Genomic DNA, 18,395 nt, shown 5'->3' with positions numbered 1-18,395 from the left:
AAAGATATGAGACTGTACTGAACACAGTGCTTCTCTGGAACCTTTCTAAGGCCTTACTGGGTTAAATCCTTACTCTGGCTCAAGTAAAACTCACCTTATTTCTCTTATCTACAGAGTGGTTATTGGTTATTTTGCGTCGACAACACTTAGCATTTTTGTATTACAATTCCATTGGCTTAATAGTTGGTAGAAAACTTCCCAAGATATTAGCAAATAGATCATCAGTCCTAGATTTTGGTGATAGTGTGAACTTTTGTCTTTCTCTTTTCTTCATAGGTATTATAGGGTAAACTAAGCAAGCCAGGCTTAAGTCTTGTTAGCCAGAAATCATTTCAGGTAAGTCTGATAAATAATGCTCTGCTCAAACAGAAGCTAGTTCTCTGGTCTATCTTGCCAAACTCAAGACTAGGTGTTTTTAAGCAGACTTCTGACAAGAGATTTTTCACATATTGAGGTATATGGGGTAACTATTTGAGTTCAAAACTGACTCGGCTTGAACTAGGAAGCCTGACTTACAGTTTCCATTAAAGTAAGGAATCTCTCTTAAGAGAAACAGTGCATACTGCCCCTCCTACACCCCATTGGTAACAACGCCCTATTGATAATGCCCGGATTAGTCCTTTTCCTGGCATCATGGTCATGTTGACCTGCTAATTTGCAACTGAATACCTCTTTGAAAGTGTATCCTGGGTGTGTTTAATGTATCTTCTTTGTTCTAAAAAGATATAAGACCATACTGAAACCCATGCTTCTCTCGAAGCCCTTCTGAGGCCTTCTCGGTTATAATTGTCACTCTGGCTCATAATAAATTTATTTATAATAAATTTAAATAAAATTGATTTATAGGTTGGTTATGGATTATTTGCATCAACACTGCCTAATGGATTTTGCCATTTTGTATTTAGTTTAACAACAGAAGTGCTTAAAAGAGAACATTTCATTGACTTCTGAATAGCTTGTTTTTCATTAAAATAATTATTTTCAGGGCCAGCCCAGTGGCATAGTGGTTAAGTTCATGCACTCCACTGCAGTGGCCCGCGGTTCACCAGTTCAGATCCTGGGCATGGACCTAGACACACTCAGCAAGCCATGCTCTGGAGGTGTCCCACATAGAAGAACTAGAAGGACTTACAACTATGTACTGCGGCTTTGCGGAGGGGGTAAAAAAAAGAGGAAGATTTGCAACAGATGTTAGCTCAGGGCCAATCTTTCTCACCAAAAAATAAAAAATTGCTATTCATAATATATTTTAAAGATTCAGAAAGATGAATTTAAAAAATCTGTAAGAACATACATCAGATGAAAAACATAAACCCCAAATGATGTCTTTAAATGTATTCTATGCAAAAAGTTGTCTTATGTGAAGAAATAGTCTGATCACCAACAGCTCTCGACCCTCTTACACTCAGTCATGGAGCCCGTGCACACCACCCCCCCGGCCATTCCGAGCAAGTCTCGCCCCCTCCACCACTTTGGCTTGGAAAGAGGAAAGGACGGAATGGACCACAGCCTGTGGGTCTTGCGAGGCGCTGTGGTCGAGGGCCTGTCCCTGGGATCGAGCCCTCTTCCCATTTTAGCCACACTCGGGGGCCCCGCCTCTGCCCCGCCCCTATACTCCCGGTTGGCCCTCCCCCGCCCCTGGGCCACGCTCTGTGACGTCACCGTGAGGCGCCAGAGTGTGGACTGTGAGTCTGTTCTCCATGGCGACGACGCGTGACAATGCTTTCTGCCTCCCGGCCCCTGGGTGTCCCTTCAGGTCTTGGGTTCTGAGCTGTGTGAGGAGAAGGGCGAGGGAGGTCTCTGATCTGACACTATGGAGGAAGGGAAGGGCGACACCTTCGAGGGTGTCAGCACCGACCGCCTTAAACCGGAGTTACTGGAGGAAATCCACAGAAAGTGAGTTGGGAGCGGCGCGCGGGCTCCGCGCCCGGCGGAGGGTTTGCGTCCAGGCCGCGCGGGCCCGCTCCTGTGGGCGCCCGCCGCGCGACGCTGCAGCCGCCGAGGTCGATGTGATGCCAGGCGTGTGATTACCCCGGCACATCTGGCGACATCTAAAAACTGTTGTATAGGAAGGATTGGTTCATTTGCCTCTGATTAATTAGGCATTTGGTCTTATAAATAGACAGGATTTGAGGTAGGGGGTTCTGCCTTCACGATCAAATCAAGTGGCGTATATTGTGGGCATATACCCAGAGCTAAAATATGTTTTTCATCTTGATGTTCCACTAAATTCAGATTTTCTGTTTCAAATTCCAAAGGTTTCGTTTACTTATGCTTCTCTTTCATCCCTTCAGAAGAACTTAAGAAATGGTGACATTTTGTAAAAATGATGTCTCGCCTATTTGCTTTTTAGAATAGTGTCAGTGCTTCGTATTAAATCTGAAATATTTTACGTTGCATAGCATTTTAATACAATACGTTCTTAAGATAACATTTTTTAAGTTACTGCCAACCCCACTCGCAGGCCCCATGAGAATTAGACTCTGCTGTGTTTCCCTATAGCTTCCTGTGCTTTCCTGTGTTGTAGGCCCAGTCACACTATTTTAACTGCTTGGTTACTTCTCTAGTTTGTAGTAAACTATAAGCAGTCAGAGGACAGGTTCTGTGTTCCCAGAGGCAGTAGAAGATAAGAGCAAGTACTTTAAAGAAATCCTGTATTAGTTCGAATCCCAGGACTACCTTCCTGATCTTGGGGAAGTTAACGAACCTCTTCTAAGCCTCAGTCTTCTCCACTCCAAGACTGGGGTGCAGGTCATTATCTCATACCCCATGTAGTTGCCAGGATTGAGTGAAATGTCTGTAAAGCACATCGGCCCAGAATAATTCAGTGGAACTGTGCTGCTGCTACTGCTATTGTTCTGTTCACTTATTCATTGTATCTTCAAATATTTAGCACAATGCCTTGAACATAATAGGCATTCAAAGATATGTATGGAATAAATGATTCCGTCATCATCATATTTTGGTAATTAATGCACTCTTTGCTGATATCCTAAACAGATAATCTTTGGAATGCTATGGGGGAGGGGTTAAATTAGTGTTTCTTTTTTCTTCTTTGTTTCAAGTTGTCAGTTGTTAGTTGCCCTGGCTGTTCCTTTCTATAATAATTTATGGCCCATTTGCTGGGCTTTGAGAAACAAAGATAACCAACTTCTTGGGATCCTATTTAAGTTAATAGTAAAGGATTTCTAGAGGTGGCCTGGGGGGCTTTGAGCTTTAGTGCATATTAGTGTCTTGGAACTGGGTAATCAGAAGCCATTATTTATCTAATTACTGGTTCTCAACCATGCCTTCAATAAGTGATGTTTCATAAATTGTTCTTGAAGTAGTGGTGGGTTAGTATGTATTATTTTTCTCATATTATTTTTTAATTGAGTCATAATTAACAAATTGTTTTTAAAAATAGGGATATAGTGCAACTCTCAATACTTGAAATAAGAGAGAAGATAGCAGAACTGGAAGCCAAACTCAATACTGACGATGAAGGTATATAAGTAAATACTTTTATACGTGACTCCTGTACAATTATTGTTCATTTTACAAAGTTACCTATAGTGCATTAAATACGTATATGGAATAATAGTACCAAGATTTCAGTATTGCTTTTGGGCAGCATTAATAATAATTTCAGAGTGTCAAACCTGTTACTGTATAATTATTTACCTACTTATGAGTTCAAAATGTTCATTTATCAATTAGCTAAACCTTTGTTACGTGACATCAATACATTATTTCCTTAGTAAATAATAAAATATCACAACTTTTCTATTTAACTCAAGTCATATATACTTCTGGATTTTGGGATATAACTTTAAAATCTTTATCTTGGTTTTGTCTATTTGTGTTGGAAGAATGTGTGTGTGTAGGGGCGGACCAGTGTTGCACAAACACACATGCATATACCCATATATCCTTAAAATGTATAATATACACAAGATGTTAATTCATTCCACAAATATTGATTGAGGTCCTGCCATCTGTCAACACTTTGAATGGAAGACCTTTTTTTTCCCTGTTCCAAAGAGGTTACTGACTATTGGGAGAAACTAAACTAAATATGTCAAACTAAACTATGAATATAAGGAATGATATAAGTCTGCATAAGGAGAAATGGAAACACAGGTCAGGGAACTTAACACAGCTCAGAGGAGGGCATAGAGCCAGCCTTTCCAGAGGAGGCAGAGCTTGAACACAATGCTAAAAAACAGGAGGCGTTTATTAGGGTTATGGGGGTGGGCTTTGGTTCTTAAACCCATTTATTCTCTCTTCTGTTGGGGAAGCCATGAATGAAAAGGATTGGTAGCCATATGAGGAATAAAATGCTACTTTTTGTAAGTACCCACTGCTCTGTTAAAGCTTGATTGGAGAAAACTGCTTTGTCCCAAGGCTGAAGTAGCTTCCTATGTCCCATATTTACATCTTGGATCTAACTGGCTCTGTGGGGACAGACTGTGAGTACACTTACCAGGTAGTTGCATGGGCAAGGCTAGCTGGGATTTCCTCATCCAACTAGTTACAGACAATTCAGACATGCTCACAGATACATATGCAATACAATAACTACCCACTAGTAAAATGTCAGCCCAACATGTTCTATCAACAGCTCTCATGGGGAGGAGCTGGAATGTTGGTATAAAGAGAAAAGGTAAAATGGTAAGTGAGGAAGTTCTTTCCTCAGTGGATCAAAGCGAAAGCCTAAGTTGAAGGACAGAAACACTTCCCCTTCCCCTAACATTAACCAAGGCCTGGAACTGTGTCAGGTGAGGTGGTGATTATTATCCCTGTTTATGGAAAAATGGAATTCAGGAATTGAAATAACTTACTAAGATCATATCGCCAGGGAGTGGCAGAGCCAGGATTTCACCCTAGATCGTCTGTCTGCCACTACCACTCTTGCTATGACAACTGCTGTCTACCACATCAGCACTCAACACTTGTGGTTATCTACTGCTGCATAGCCAACCACCCCTATAACTTAGGGGCTTAAAATAACAAATTCTCTTTCACAATTCCGTGGACTGGCTGGGTTCCCTGGGAGATTCTTAACTGATGTCTCTCATGTGGTTGCAGTCAGATGCTGTCTGGGGCTCAGTCATCTGCAGGTTCAGCTGGGCTGGACATTCCAGGATGACTCACTCACATGGCTGGCGTCTGATACTGGCTGTTGGCTGGGAGCCCAGCTGGGACTGCCTATCATAAATGGTGCCTGGGTTTCAAGAGGATGTATCCCAAGAACAAGCATCCCAAAAGGCACAAGTGACAGAAACTTCCAGGCCAGTTAAGGGCTACTCCCAGAACTGGCACACTGTCATTTCCACTATATTCTGTTGGTGAAAACAGACAGATTCAAGAGGATGGAGAAGTGAACTCTACTTATGAAGGTCACATTCCAGAACAGCATGTGGGATGAGATACATTATTGCAGTCATCTTTGGGAAATATGGTCTGCCACAGGGAGCATTAAACTTAATGCCAGTTGAGGAGAACCCTTAAGTAATTGATAAAGATGGAACTTAGATTGTAATGAGAATGTGACAGGAGATGAGATTAAGTTTTATGAAAAAGACAAATGAAGAATAGTCTTTAATATGGTGCAAATGAATTTGTATTTCTCCTGAAGGCAATGGGGCAATATTAAAGGAGTTTTAAAGTAAATTTATTGTTTTAACATTGTAAGAGAAATACATGCACAAGTAACAACTGTGGATATGTCTGTTTAGATAATTCTTTCACACTTTCCACTCCTTCAAATCTCTACCACCTCTCTCTCCATCCTCACTCTCAGCTAATGAGCTTAACTTCCTCTTTCAAAGAGAAAAGAGAAGCAATCCGAGGAGAACTTCCACGTTTCCACCAAGAAAGCTACTCACCTCCCTGCATGTTTGCACATGCTCTTCCCTCCTGTTCCTCTGCATGTTCTGTCCTTAGTCTCACCTAAGGTTAGCCCCTCCACTTGTGCCGTAGATCCCATCTGCTCTCGCCCACTCAAGGATGTCACTCCAGCGATTGTCCTCAGTCTTTCCTGCACCGTCTGTTTCTCCTGCTCCACTGGATCTTTCCCAACAGCATACAGAGATGCTGAATTTACTTTATCTAAAAGAAAATGACAAACCTCCTTTAGCCCCACATTTCCCCTTCTACTGTCATCCCCTTTGACTGTTCCATGTACAGCAAAACTCTTCAAAAGAGTAGTTTTCTATTTCTACTCTTGTCTGTTTATTCTTGTTATTCTATCTGGCTTATAACTGGGTTAATTTTCAGGAAAACACAACCAACTCCAAAGAGCTTTGCATTTCCATAGTGGCCCCTGGAAGCCCTTTAGGATTCATAGGAAACTATTTACAGAAAGAGTGGTTTATGTTTTAATGAAGTCTGAATTTCGTTATCTTAAAGCTCAACTACCAGACAAAGAACAGGGAAGAAAACGTTCAGGTGACTTGTTTAAAAAGTGAGAAGAGTAATTGTCTAGAGCTTTAAGTGCATTTTTAAAAACTGAAACCTCACAACAACCCTTAGAAAAAAGTATTATTACCCCTTGTATAGATGAAAAAACTGAGACTCAGGGGTTCTAAGTGGCTTTCTCAAGGCTGCAGAGGTGGTGAGTGACAGCTCTGGAATTTGAATCCAAGCATTCTGGCGTCAAATCCCACCCTCATAGCCTCTATTTCTTTACACCCCTTAAGCTTACATTAGCTTCTCATTTTTTCTCAGATAGAGAATAGAACCTTAATTTACTGAGCCTCTGTGACATGTGCTCGTCTAGGGATAGAAATGGGCTGTATTTGCCCAGCACAAGCATGATTGTGTCATGCTCTCTTGAGCTCACTCCAATCAGAAGTCCTCTTGTCGAGGTCACCAGTGCCTTCCAGTTTGTTAAATCCAGTGTCAATTCTCAGTCCTTATCTTAGCAGCGTTGCCACTATTGATCACCCTCCTTAAAACCTTTGCTCACCTGGCTTCTGGGACAGCACACGCTCTTGGTTTTCTTCCTACCTACTGGGTACTCATTCTCTTCATCTTCCTGATTCCTGACCTGCCCCACTGCTCAGTCCTCTGAATTTTCTTCAATAAATGCACCCACTGCTTAGGTGTTCTTTTCTGGTCATCTGGTATTAAATACCATCTGTATACCCACAACACACAAATTTACGTCTCCATCCTGGACCTCTGTTTTGAGCTCCTTTCAGTCTTCATATAGGCTGGTTTCTTTCACCAAACCGCTCTGGCTGTTAAGTAACATATTAATAGATCAAACATTTTTTTAAAAGTCATCTCAGTAAATGCTAAAAAATGTTTTCATAAAATTCAGTTTCTCTTCCTTATGTTGAAACAAGGAATACTTCTATTTAACTCAAACTGGCATAATACTTTATGATGAAATATCAGAGGCATTCCCATTCATGGGAAAAAAGGTGTCTGCTGCCAACATTAAAATGTAGTAATGTTTTGAAAGTTCCAGTCAAGTAATAAAATAAGAAACAGAAATAAGACTTACAGCTATTAGACATGAAGATATAAAATTATTGTAATTTTCAGATTTTATAATTTGATATTCAGAACTTTCCAGAGTATCAATTGAAAAACTAATATATTAGTAAAGAATTAGAAAATGAGTGGATACAGTAATGGAAGAAATATTCAGTAAAAATCCCCAAAAAACAGGAGCCAGCCCCGTGTCCGAGTGGTTAAGTTTGCTCGCTCCGCTGCAGGCGGCCCAGTGTTACTGGTTCGAATCCTGGGCACAGACATGGCACTGCTCATCAAACCACGCTGAGGCAGCATCCCACATGCCACAACTAGAAGGACCCACAACGAAGAATATACAACTATGTACTGGGGGGCTTTGGGGAGAAAAAGGAAAAATAAAATCTTTAAAAAAGAAAAAACAAAAAACACTTGCCACCAATAACCAGTTAGAGAATAGGTTTTTTAAATGATCACACCCATAATTCCAGTCCAAACCATAAAATATCCGATAAGATCCTTGATAAGAAATATTCAGGAGCTATTTGAAGAGATAACAGAAGACTATGACTCTAAGGGAATAATTGCAGTTCATGCTGAATTCTCACCTTATTCAACATAAGCGATTTCATACTGGAGAGAACCTTTAGAATAAAATGAAACTGGGAAAGTTTGCAGCCTTGACATGTGCTTTGCTGAGCTTCTGAGAATCTTTATTGGTGGGTGACACACTCAACACCAAAAAAAAAGTCATTATGAACCTTCTTATAAACTTAACGAGCTAAACTTATTCATAGTAGATGTCAGGAAATTTCTCCTGGAGAGATGCTATGTGAGTTAATGAATAAGTAACAGCTTCGGCTGTGCTCAAGTCGCTGAGCATCTGAGAACCTGTGCTGGAGAGAAGAAAAATGCTGGAAGTTAGCCTGTATAAAGAGCATAAGCCTTAGAGTCAGATGGCCTCAGGGCTTAAAACTTAACTGTGAAACTTAAATATGTAACTTTGAATAAGTTGCTTAAAGTCCTTTTGGTCTCAATTTCCCTAACTGTAAGTTGGTAAAAAAAATACATAACCCGTAGGGTTGTTTGAGAAATAAATTTGTAATGTGTAGAAATTTTTATTATCTTTAGTATTAAGATTTTAAAAAGAAAAGGGACAGATACCTTTCTGATATGGGAGAACTGGATATTATAAATATGCTCATTCTCATCAAATTAATTTATTGATATGTAATTCTTTTTAAAACGCAGATTTTTTTTCTTGAATAAGTTATTCGAAAGTTAACTGGATGAATGAAATAGACAAAGATAACTGCTAAGAAATTTTGAGGGAGGGACTCCCACAAAATGTAAAGCTACAATCATTAAAACTGGAAACAAATCAATAGTACAGAATAGATAGAGTATTAGTTTGCTACAGCTTACGTAACAAATTACCACAGGCAGGGTGGGTTAAACCATAGAACTTCTTTTCTTACAGTTCTGGAGGCTAGAAGTCCAAGATCAAGATGTAGGCAGGGTTGGTTTCTTCTGAGGCCTCTCTCCTCTTCACATGGTCTTCCCTCTGTACAGCACTGTTTGTATCCTAATCTCTTCTTCTGATAAGGAGACCAGTCATATTGGATTAGGGTCAACCGTGTGACCTCATTTTATGTGAATTACCACTTTAAAGGTCCTGTCGCTAATCACATTCTGAGTACTGGGGGTTGGGACTTGAACCTATGAATTTAGGGGAAGGAAGAGAGGAAGGGAGGGGACACAATTCAGCCCATAACAGATAGAATAGAAACAGGTTCTAGTTTATAAAACTATGTTATAATGCTGTGAAGCTCAGGCCAGGTTATTGTTAAGTTAATTTAAAAAAAAAAATCTTTTCAGTCTTTTAGCTATCTATGAAAAAAAAAGGAGAAAATCATTTTAATTTATGGGACTGTGGGAAATAGATTATTACAAACAAAATATGCACTGTACATTAAAATAGGAAAGTACCAAATGATCATTGTTTTAGTCTGCTTTGGCTGCCATAACAAAATACCATAGGCTGGGTGACTTAAACGACAGAAATTTATTTTTTCATGTTTCTGGAGCTGAGAAGTCCAGGATCAAGGTGCTGGCTGATTTGACTGCTAGGGAGGACCCACTTCCTGCCTTGCAGATGGCCACCTTCTCATGTTCTCACATGGCAGAGAGAGCAAGCTGTGCTCTCTCTTCCTCTTCTTATAAGAGCACCAGCCCTATTGGATTAGGACCCCACCCTATCACCTCATTTAACCTTTATCACTTGCTCATAGGCCCTACCTCCAAATAAAGTCACGTGGGGGCAGGGCTTCAACATAGGAATTTTTGAAGGACACAAACGTTCAGTCCATAAGAATCATGAAGCTGTCACTTTCTAACTACTATCTACCCCTCTTCTCACCACCAAGAAGTAAGAACTTCAGCCTGTCTGCTCAGGTTTGGAAAAGGGCTTCTGGACAGAGAACTGGAACAAAGAAGTCAGTTACGAGTAATATTTTATTGGAATTTGTGTCATCACACAAACTTTTAAAGGAGCTAAAGGAAAAGTGATGAATTATTCAATAAATTCTGTTTGGAAAATTGATATAAGATTTAGAAAAGAATTCCTTTAGATCCTCACTCTATACTTAATTCTAAAACTTCCCAGATGGATTATAGAGTTAAACATGAAAAAATTAAACAAAAAAATATAGATGAATACATATCTGTTTATGGATAAGGAAGGCCTTTCTTAGTCTAAGAACAATAAAAGAAATCACTAAGGATATTAGGTGTGACTTCAGAAAAAAATAGCTTCCCTTTGATTAAAAGAAAAAGATCAAATGATAAGTCACACAGCAATCTAGGAAAGATATTAGTAACCAGCATGGTGGATAAAAGGTCTATATTTTCTTTACATCTATGTCCTCTGCAATTCAGTTAGAAAACAGTGAGTTCCCAGTACTAAATAAATGTAAGTAGGACATAGAGACAATTCATGAGCATGGAAAAATATCCAACTTGTTTTTTTAGTCAAAGTAATTTGAATTGAATTGAAACAGATACGATTTTGTTGGCTATTAAAGAAATAGAGACTTTTTTAAAAAAGTGAACTAGAAATTTTATACATTACTGGTAGCAATGCAGTGCTACCATTTTTTATTTTTTGAGGAAGATTAGCCCTGAGCTAACATCTGCCACCAATCCTCCTCTTTTTTGCTGAGGAAGACTGGCCCTGACCTAACATCTGTGCCCATCTTCCTCTACTTTATATGTGGGATGCCTACCACAGCATGGCTTGACAAGTGGTGTGTAGGCCCTCACCCGGCATCCAAACCGGTGAACCCTGGGCCACCAAAGCAGAATGTGCAAACCTAACTGCTGCTACCATTTTTAAAAACAATTTCACAGTAAATTTATGATGATCATGATGATGATGAAAATGATCATGACAACTAACTTTTATAGCATTTTCTGTATGTCCTGCACTATTCTAAGCATTTTACATGTTTTAATTAATCATCCCAATAGCCTATAAAGTAGGAACTTTAATTATCCTTATTTCTCAGATGAGAAATCGAGGCACAGAAAAGGTAACTTACTCAAGATCACAAATAAGCTAGTAAGTGGTGGAGACATGACTCAAACCCACTAGGCCTACTTTAGGGGATTTTTTTCCTCATTAAGTCTTCTGAAAATTTGGTGGGGGGCAAATTTACCCACAAGAGATACTCTTGGTACCATTGTATCACCTCCTTTTTTGACACATTGACATTTTTGTTCACCCTGTTCTCGCTGCTTGAATATACTTTCTCACCTTCTCTATCTTGGAGCATGTGTCATTTCCCCCAATCACACAGGTGCCATTTCCTGACCCTCTTCAATCTTCCTCTTCCCATCTCTCATTCCGTTCTGCCACCTTCCAGATTGGCTGTCCTTCTGTGTATTCCATAGCATCCACTTAACCAAAATTTTTCTCAAATGTTCTGGCTTCATGTCTTTCCCTGCCCCTTGTCTTACTGCTGATTGACACCAGGGACTGTGTCTGGTGTTTTTGTATCCCTGTTGCCTAGTCTAGTGCCACATATTAGGCTTTTTCCTTTCCTTGTTAACATTTTCTTATTTTGGAAAGTCTTTTCAAATTAACATAACTTCATCACTGTGATCATTATAAATATAGCGAATAACAATTAAACATGACTGAGTTATTAAAGTCCATGTAGGATCAAGTTTCAACCATTCAACTGTTCTTTTTAACACTATTATTTGGCATTGTTGTTCAGTGGGGCTTTGTTTATTTGTTTTGTTTTTGTTACTATGCTCTCTCTTTGGCAAAAAAAAAACAAAAAAATCCATATCTAAAAGATAGGACTCCACCTAATTTTCTCTTGCTTTGTAAACTTCCCCTTCCAAGGTCAATTCATAAGATTGACCATGAATCAAACTTCTAGAATTTTTCAATTTTTGGATTTTTGGTTTGATTTTTGTTTTTCCTTGTTCTGATCCTAGCCGAGCTCCTTCTTTGAGATTACAAAGCAATTTGATTTTTCCTTTAAAAGAGTACAGTGCTTGAGTTTTTGTTTGTTTTTAGAGTTACTATAGAAGAAATGGTTTCCTGGAGTTATTACTCAGAGAGTTTTTCCCACAAGAGACACAAGTGTTTCTGCTAAATTTTTATCCTCATAATCTGTATTTTAAATAATGACTTATTATCAGTGTGTCTTAGGCCTTGATAGGTCAGCTATAGGGCTGAAGGTCAGGGGTCATCTTTTTTGGTGTCAGTTTATTCTGGCTGTCTCAAAGACACGTCTTATTTGGGCTGGTTTCAGATGGCTCTGAACTTCCCTTAGTATCAAGACTATTCCAGAAACTCACTAAAGCCTTTTAAACTGCCAGCCTTACTTCTAGTTGAAAACATACTTTAAGCATTATTGCATTTTAAAGACAGATGAAGAATGATGCGAAAATTACAAACTTTAGAATTTTCAGTACTTTTGGGTTATCATAGAACAAAGTGTCATAGCGAAAGTAAAACTGAGTGTGGTCACTTTTAGAAAAAGAAAACAATTGATAACTAGGAAGTTGACTTGATTTGTGGGAGCCAATGTTATTTTGTGAAAAAAACCTATTAATATCCAGTTTTGTGGGCCTCCATCCGCTTTCTAAGGAATTAGAAATTCCAACACATTTATTTGGTATTAGCCATATAAATCATTGGTGGCTGCAGATTTTGGTAAGTTATATAGTCTTTATTTTTATGCAATTGAATGTTAATTAATTAATTGCTAATTAATGAATTTTTAGTAACGTACACATTATGTTACTATGGATAGAGTCATAACTGACCTGGAATAAGTCAATGATATTGACTTAACTGTTCAATAGCTCTATCTTGTTTTTTTCCATCAGTTTAACAACAGCAACTGATCAGTTGGGCCCAGTTAGTTAATGTCTCTTAAGATTTTTATGAAGTAGAGTCTCCTGTTTTATGTGTATCCCTCCTCATAGTAAGATCAAAACAGCAATGAATGCCTTCTCACGTCAACTTGGACAATGTAGTAATAGTACAGGCAGGATAGATTAGATGTAGATATGAACTATTTCTAAAAATGTCCAACAAAGATATTTCAAATTAACTTTGGATGCCAGTCTCAATCATAGCCTAGATAGCTTAGGAAGAGTTTATTATTTGCTCTATACTGATCAGTTTGTATTCTTTATTAGGAGTTTGTCGGAACTAATTAAGCTTGCGTTCACAGCTGACCCTAGCTGACTTTATCCATCAGGTACAGTAAGCACATTATGAAGGGCCCATGATACTTTTAGAGACCCATGAGGTGGTTTTTTTAAAGCCTTTATTTTTATTTATTTTATTATTATTATTATTTACTTTTCCTTCCTCTCCCCAAAACCCCCAGTACATAGTTGTATATTTTAGTTGTGGGTCCTTCTAGTTGTGGCCTGTGGGATGCCACCACAGCATGGCTTGATGAGCAGTGCTAGGTCCGTGCCCAAGATCTGAAACCCTGGGTTGCCAAGTGGAAGACGTGAACTTAACCACTTGGCCACAGGCTGGTCCCCCATGAGATGTCTTAATTTCTTTTAAAATCAGAAGAAAAAAATGAATATGATTCAGCCTGGACTCTATTTGTCTTTATACCAATACAGTAGTAAAATAGAATTTTTAATATTTTTTTTATGGAGGAAGGGGTCTACAAAGGTAGAAGTACCTAGGGCCCATGAAGCCAGAATGCACACCCACAGCAACATAAGACTATTTTCTTCCTGTTTTTATAGACACCACTGTTTTAAATTTTCTCCTTCAATTCAACAATCCATACGCTTTTCTCTTTGTTCTTTTGTCCTCTACAATCCTGAGCCATCTGTGTACACTGAAGGAATTACACATTTGAGCGTATACGTTGTGCATCAGTTCACCACATTGGGAAACATAAATTTTGATATCATTACCTCCAAGACCTTGCACTCATTAATATTAATACATCATAGTATAATATTAGGCTTATCCATATTTGACGATCTTTAGATTAATAATATTTTAAAGTAAAATAGGGTCAAACATAAACTACTCTCAGAGGTGCTAAAAATAAATTACCTTCCTAATTTTTTGGTAACCTTTCTCATCTTGCTTGAAAGCCCCATTCTCGTGGTGAAGAATGGGGTCCGATTACAAAGAGAGACTTCAGCTAGCCAGTTATAAAGATAACTCTCTCTATTTGGGCTCAATGGCATCTTTTGGATAAGTGTTCAGTCTCTCACAGCTTCTCCTTTCTTCTTATTCCCTAAAGCATTTGGATTAATGACTTCCATCTTCAGTGTGAGAGGGTGTTTCTGCCCCTCTCTTTGGTAGACTATGTTTTTTGCTTAGAGATGAGGGGGGGTAAGGAGACATGTGGCAGGACTGGGGTGGTTGGCAGTGATGTGGGCTAATACTCTTGCTACTTAGACTCCTCCATCAACCATTATGTAGCAGAAGTTGCCTCAGATATCTAAAGAATCTTTAAAGTTTAGAAACAAGCCATCTTTTTTCTCTCTACAAAATGTGACTTTCAAGATTCAAAAAAATTAGCTTTGGACCTTGAATTTGAAAAAAATATTTTAATTCTAGGCTGTATTCTCCTCCTGTCCTAGAGCAATAAGACAAATGTTTTGGCCTTAACAGCCAAAGAGGTTTAGTGAAAGAAAGCAGCTTCAGGAGAAGAGAAGACGCCCGAATAAGTACCCAAATGTAAACCGTGTTACCATAGCACAGTGGTGAGAGGATTCACTTTCCAGTTAGATAAAACTGGGTTGAAACCCAGTTCCCCCACTTACTAGTTCTATCATCTTAAGAATGTTATTTGACACCTCTGAGCCTTGATTTCCTTATCTGTAAAATAGGTAATTAAGTTTTTTAAAATGAGTATTAAATTAGCTAATATATGTAAAACATTGTGTGCATTACACATAACAAACACGTAAGTGGTAGTTATTTAAACAGACTTCAGAATTCTTCTGCAAAGGAAAAAAAAAATGAATGACATTGGATGGGAGGCTAGTACTGTTTAGGCTGTTATATACGGATATTTCAAGTTCCAAGGAAAGAAACATGTTCCTGATATTCCCTCTAGTAGAATTCCTTATAAAAATACAATGAGGAATTTAAAGGGAGTAAGGAAATCCAGGCATCAGAGGAGTGAGTGAGGTCTGGCTGTGTGGTAATCTGATGGTGAGTCTAGTCTCTGTGCTCTGAAAGAGCCTATCAAGCATAGAAACACACACTTAAAAATCAGTCCATCGTGGGGCTGGCCCCGTGGCCGAGTGGTTAAGTTCGTGCGCTCCGCTGCAGGCAGCCCAGTGTTGCGTTAGTTCGAATCCTGGGCGCGGACATGGCACTGCTCATCAGACCACGCTGAGGCAGCGTCCCACATGCCACAACTAGAAGAACCCACAACGAAGAATACACAGCTATGTACCGGGGGGGCTTTGGGGAGAAAAAGGAAAAAATAAAAAATCTTTAAAAAAAAAAAAATCAGTCCATCGTAGTTCCTCTGTATTGCTAATAAAATCAAGTACACTAACAGAGTAAGATTGAGCTGATTCATGTTATTTTAATGACTATGAGAGGTGGGAAGGTGATCTTGATTTTCCCCCTTCTGAACTCAGGTGGTGAGTGGAAGACCCGTTATGAGACACAACTTGAACTGAATGATCAGCTAGAAAAACAAATTGTTTCTCTCAAAGAGAAAATGGAGAAAATCCGCGGAAACCCTGCAGGTACAGAAGCAACTATGTATATGTTTTATAAGTTGAGTTAAAACTGATAAAATATCAACTGCTCATGTTTGTTTTATTGTAGATAGACTATCTTCTATTCGTGTGTATGAACGAATGCCAGTGGTGAGTAAAAGATGGTTAAACAAAAAGAATAATTGAAGGAAACTATGTACATTTTTTCCCCAGACAGATTCCAAACGAAAATTTAAAGACTGTGGCGAGGTCCAGATAAAATATTTGTTGAGTGGAGCTGTTCCTAGGCTGTGATGAATCCTGTAGCAAGGCCTTCAGCTTAATCTCCCCCTTGTAAAGCTGGGCAGGGATCCTGTCACAGATACAAAGTGGAAGAAAACGAATCCTAATAGTCGGCTGGGTGGAAATAGAGTGTGTCTATTCCTTGTCACCTAAAAGAGCCTGTTTAACACACAAATACATATCTTATACCTATCTAAAAACATTTCCATTCCAGTTCCTTTGGAATACATACACATGCATATACGTATATGCACACACATACATTCCTATACACACACAGTCATATAGCGTATATAAAATCCAGCAACAGAGAACCCATAAATTTACCTCATAATGTGAATCCTCATTGAGCTACTCCATGTACTTTTTCTTTGGTTGTCCTAGTGACATCTTTCCCCCTTTGAGAGTTCATTTTAATCCCTGAGAAATTACTTAAACTTATATATTTGATACTTTACAAAGCACATTCATTTGTTTTGCATTCATTCAAATATTTCTCTTTTAAAATGTAGAGAACACCCAAAGCATTACTTATACTGGGCCCAAAACATGCTTAGAAATAGCCTTTTCCTCAGAACTCTTGCTAAATTTTTATTTCAAGAATACTCACAAAAAACGTAGAAATGATGTAAAAAATCAAAGGTACTTTATATGAAAATGAAAATTCAATACTCAGTTAAGTTGGCAGGACTTAACATTACACTAATAATAATAATAACTTGTCCTTAATGAAATGTATATAGTATGCAAATTAATTTCATGTTCATTATCTCAGCTTCCAGCAACCCTGTGAGATAAAATTTAATATTATTCTCTTTAATACATGTGACAATAAACTTAAAGAGATTAAGTGATTTGCTCAGAATCTCACCATCTGGAAGAGTGCAGCCAGATTCTGTCCCTCTAAAACAACCTTTTCCCATTTGACTACACCATGCTGTGCCAACAGTCCTTCTATCCTGCTTATTAGAAAGGTTTTCTAATAGCTGCACATAGAGCACTAAGCTGACTGCTGTATCCACCAGAGTGTTTATGGAGATTGCTCTTTGAGTAACTGCAGATCTTTAGTGAAAGGTATAGAAAGATCTTGTATTTTTGTTAATAATGAGTCAGGGAGAGAAATAACCGTTTTTGCGCACCTCTCTTTTTCTATTTTCAACCCAGAAACACCTTTATTTCTATGTCTTGGAAAGTCAGGAAAATAACATTTGTTTTGTTTTGTTTTTTAATTGAAAAATTGTAGTGTGGGTTTTTTTCGCCTCTGCCATGGAGTCATATCCCCATCTTGTGGTATTTAGAAATTGCTGCAAGGGCCATTTTAAGCTTAGTGTTTCTTAACTGTAGGTAGAATTTTAATACTACCTGTAGAATATAAAATAGTACCTACAGAATATAAAATATTCTGGCTACCTTCTTCTTGATAACCCACCCCCAGTCCTAGCTGAAGAAACTGGGTGTCACTGGCCTCATGGAGGGTGGCAACAGTGCTGGTGTGGCATGGCAAAATACTTTATAGCAGATGTAAGAAGCATTTAGTTAGTTTTCTAGCTGTCACCTCAGGCTCTGTAACATATTCATGTTGGGCAAAAATACGTTTATTTCTTTTGATGAATTTGTGTTATTTTTAAGTAAAATGTGGTTCTCTAAGAGGTTTAGATCTGGAGGCAGAGAATTAAATTTCTCTTCAATAAAGGATTAAAGAAATGTTAGAAGAACTCAGAGTGAGGCCACATACCAAGAAGAAAGGAAAGATAATGAAAGTTCAGGCTCTTAAGGGCCTGGTCCTCTCTGGGCAGACACCCTGCATGAGCATTTGAGTTTTCTTGCACAGTGGAATCCAGGAGTGTTTTCCTGAACAGCAGGGGTGAGGATTCCAGAAAGGGACTTGGTGATGGAAGCTGCCAGTCAAGAAACCTCTCTCATCTGAGGACAAAAGAGATAGTCTCTCATGCTTTGTATAAAAACAATATTCATGAAATTCAGACATGTACGCTTTGTGTAATGCAAACACTTGCTTTTCTAGGGCTTAAATTAGTTGTTTTTGTGGGATAGAGTATAAATTCAAACACTATTTGTAAATTTACTGATTCCTTATCTTTGTTGTAGATTGTTTAGTCTTTGGGAGGAACCTGTAAAGACATACTTAAGCAATTGATGTCAGATAGTTTGAATACTAATTTTGAGTAACTTCAAATTGCAGGTTTGCTTGTGGGCAACAAAAAGGATGAACACTAGTTTTTAAACAATGTATGTGTTATTTTTTAAAATGTTGTCATTTGAAAAACAATATGAAATGTTAAGTTGTTTTCAATCTGGATCCCTAAAGTGGACTTGATTTTAATATTTTAGAAAAAAATATTCACTTAAGTGGGAATGAGGTTCTAGTCCTTGTTCTGATTCAG

General features: G+C 38.4%; 1 protein-coding gene across 8 annotated transcripts in view; it reads left to right on the top strand.

Moving 5' to 3' along the window:
• Positions 1 to 281: 281 nt before the first annotated feature.
• Positions 282 to 18,395, top strand: part of CCDC169 (coiled-coil domain containing 169) — a 97,982-nt gene continuing 79,868 nt past the window's right edge. For 3 of the 8 annotated variants that reach the window (XM_070239531.1, XM_070239529.1, XM_003363184.5), the window contains exons 1-4: positions 1,655 to 1,896; positions 3,407 to 3,486; positions 15,628 to 15,738; positions 15,821 to 15,861. In XM_070239531.1, coding sequence (XP_070095632.1) covers positions 1,814 to 1,896; positions 3,407 to 3,486; positions 15,628 to 15,738; positions 15,821 to 15,861 — 315 coding nt within the window. In that variant the 5' untranslated portion in view covers positions 1,655 to 1,813. Of the gene's footprint in view, positions 337 to 1,640; positions 2,135 to 2,258; positions 2,360 to 3,406; positions 3,487 to 15,627; positions 15,739 to 15,820; positions 15,862 to 18,395 lie in introns of those variants that run through there. The other 5 variants (XM_070239534.1, XM_070239533.1, XM_070239536.1 and 2 more) reach the window with 5 other exon arrangements.

This window comes from Equus caballus, chromosome 17, assembly GCF_041296265.1.
Source record: "Equus caballus isolate H_3958 breed thoroughbred chromosome 17, TB-T2T, whole genome shotgun sequence".
NCBI classification, from domain to species: domain Eukaryota; kingdom Metazoa; phylum Chordata; class Mammalia; order Perissodactyla; family Equidae; genus Equus; species Equus caballus.
This window is presented reverse-complemented; position numbering and strand designations above follow the sequence as displayed.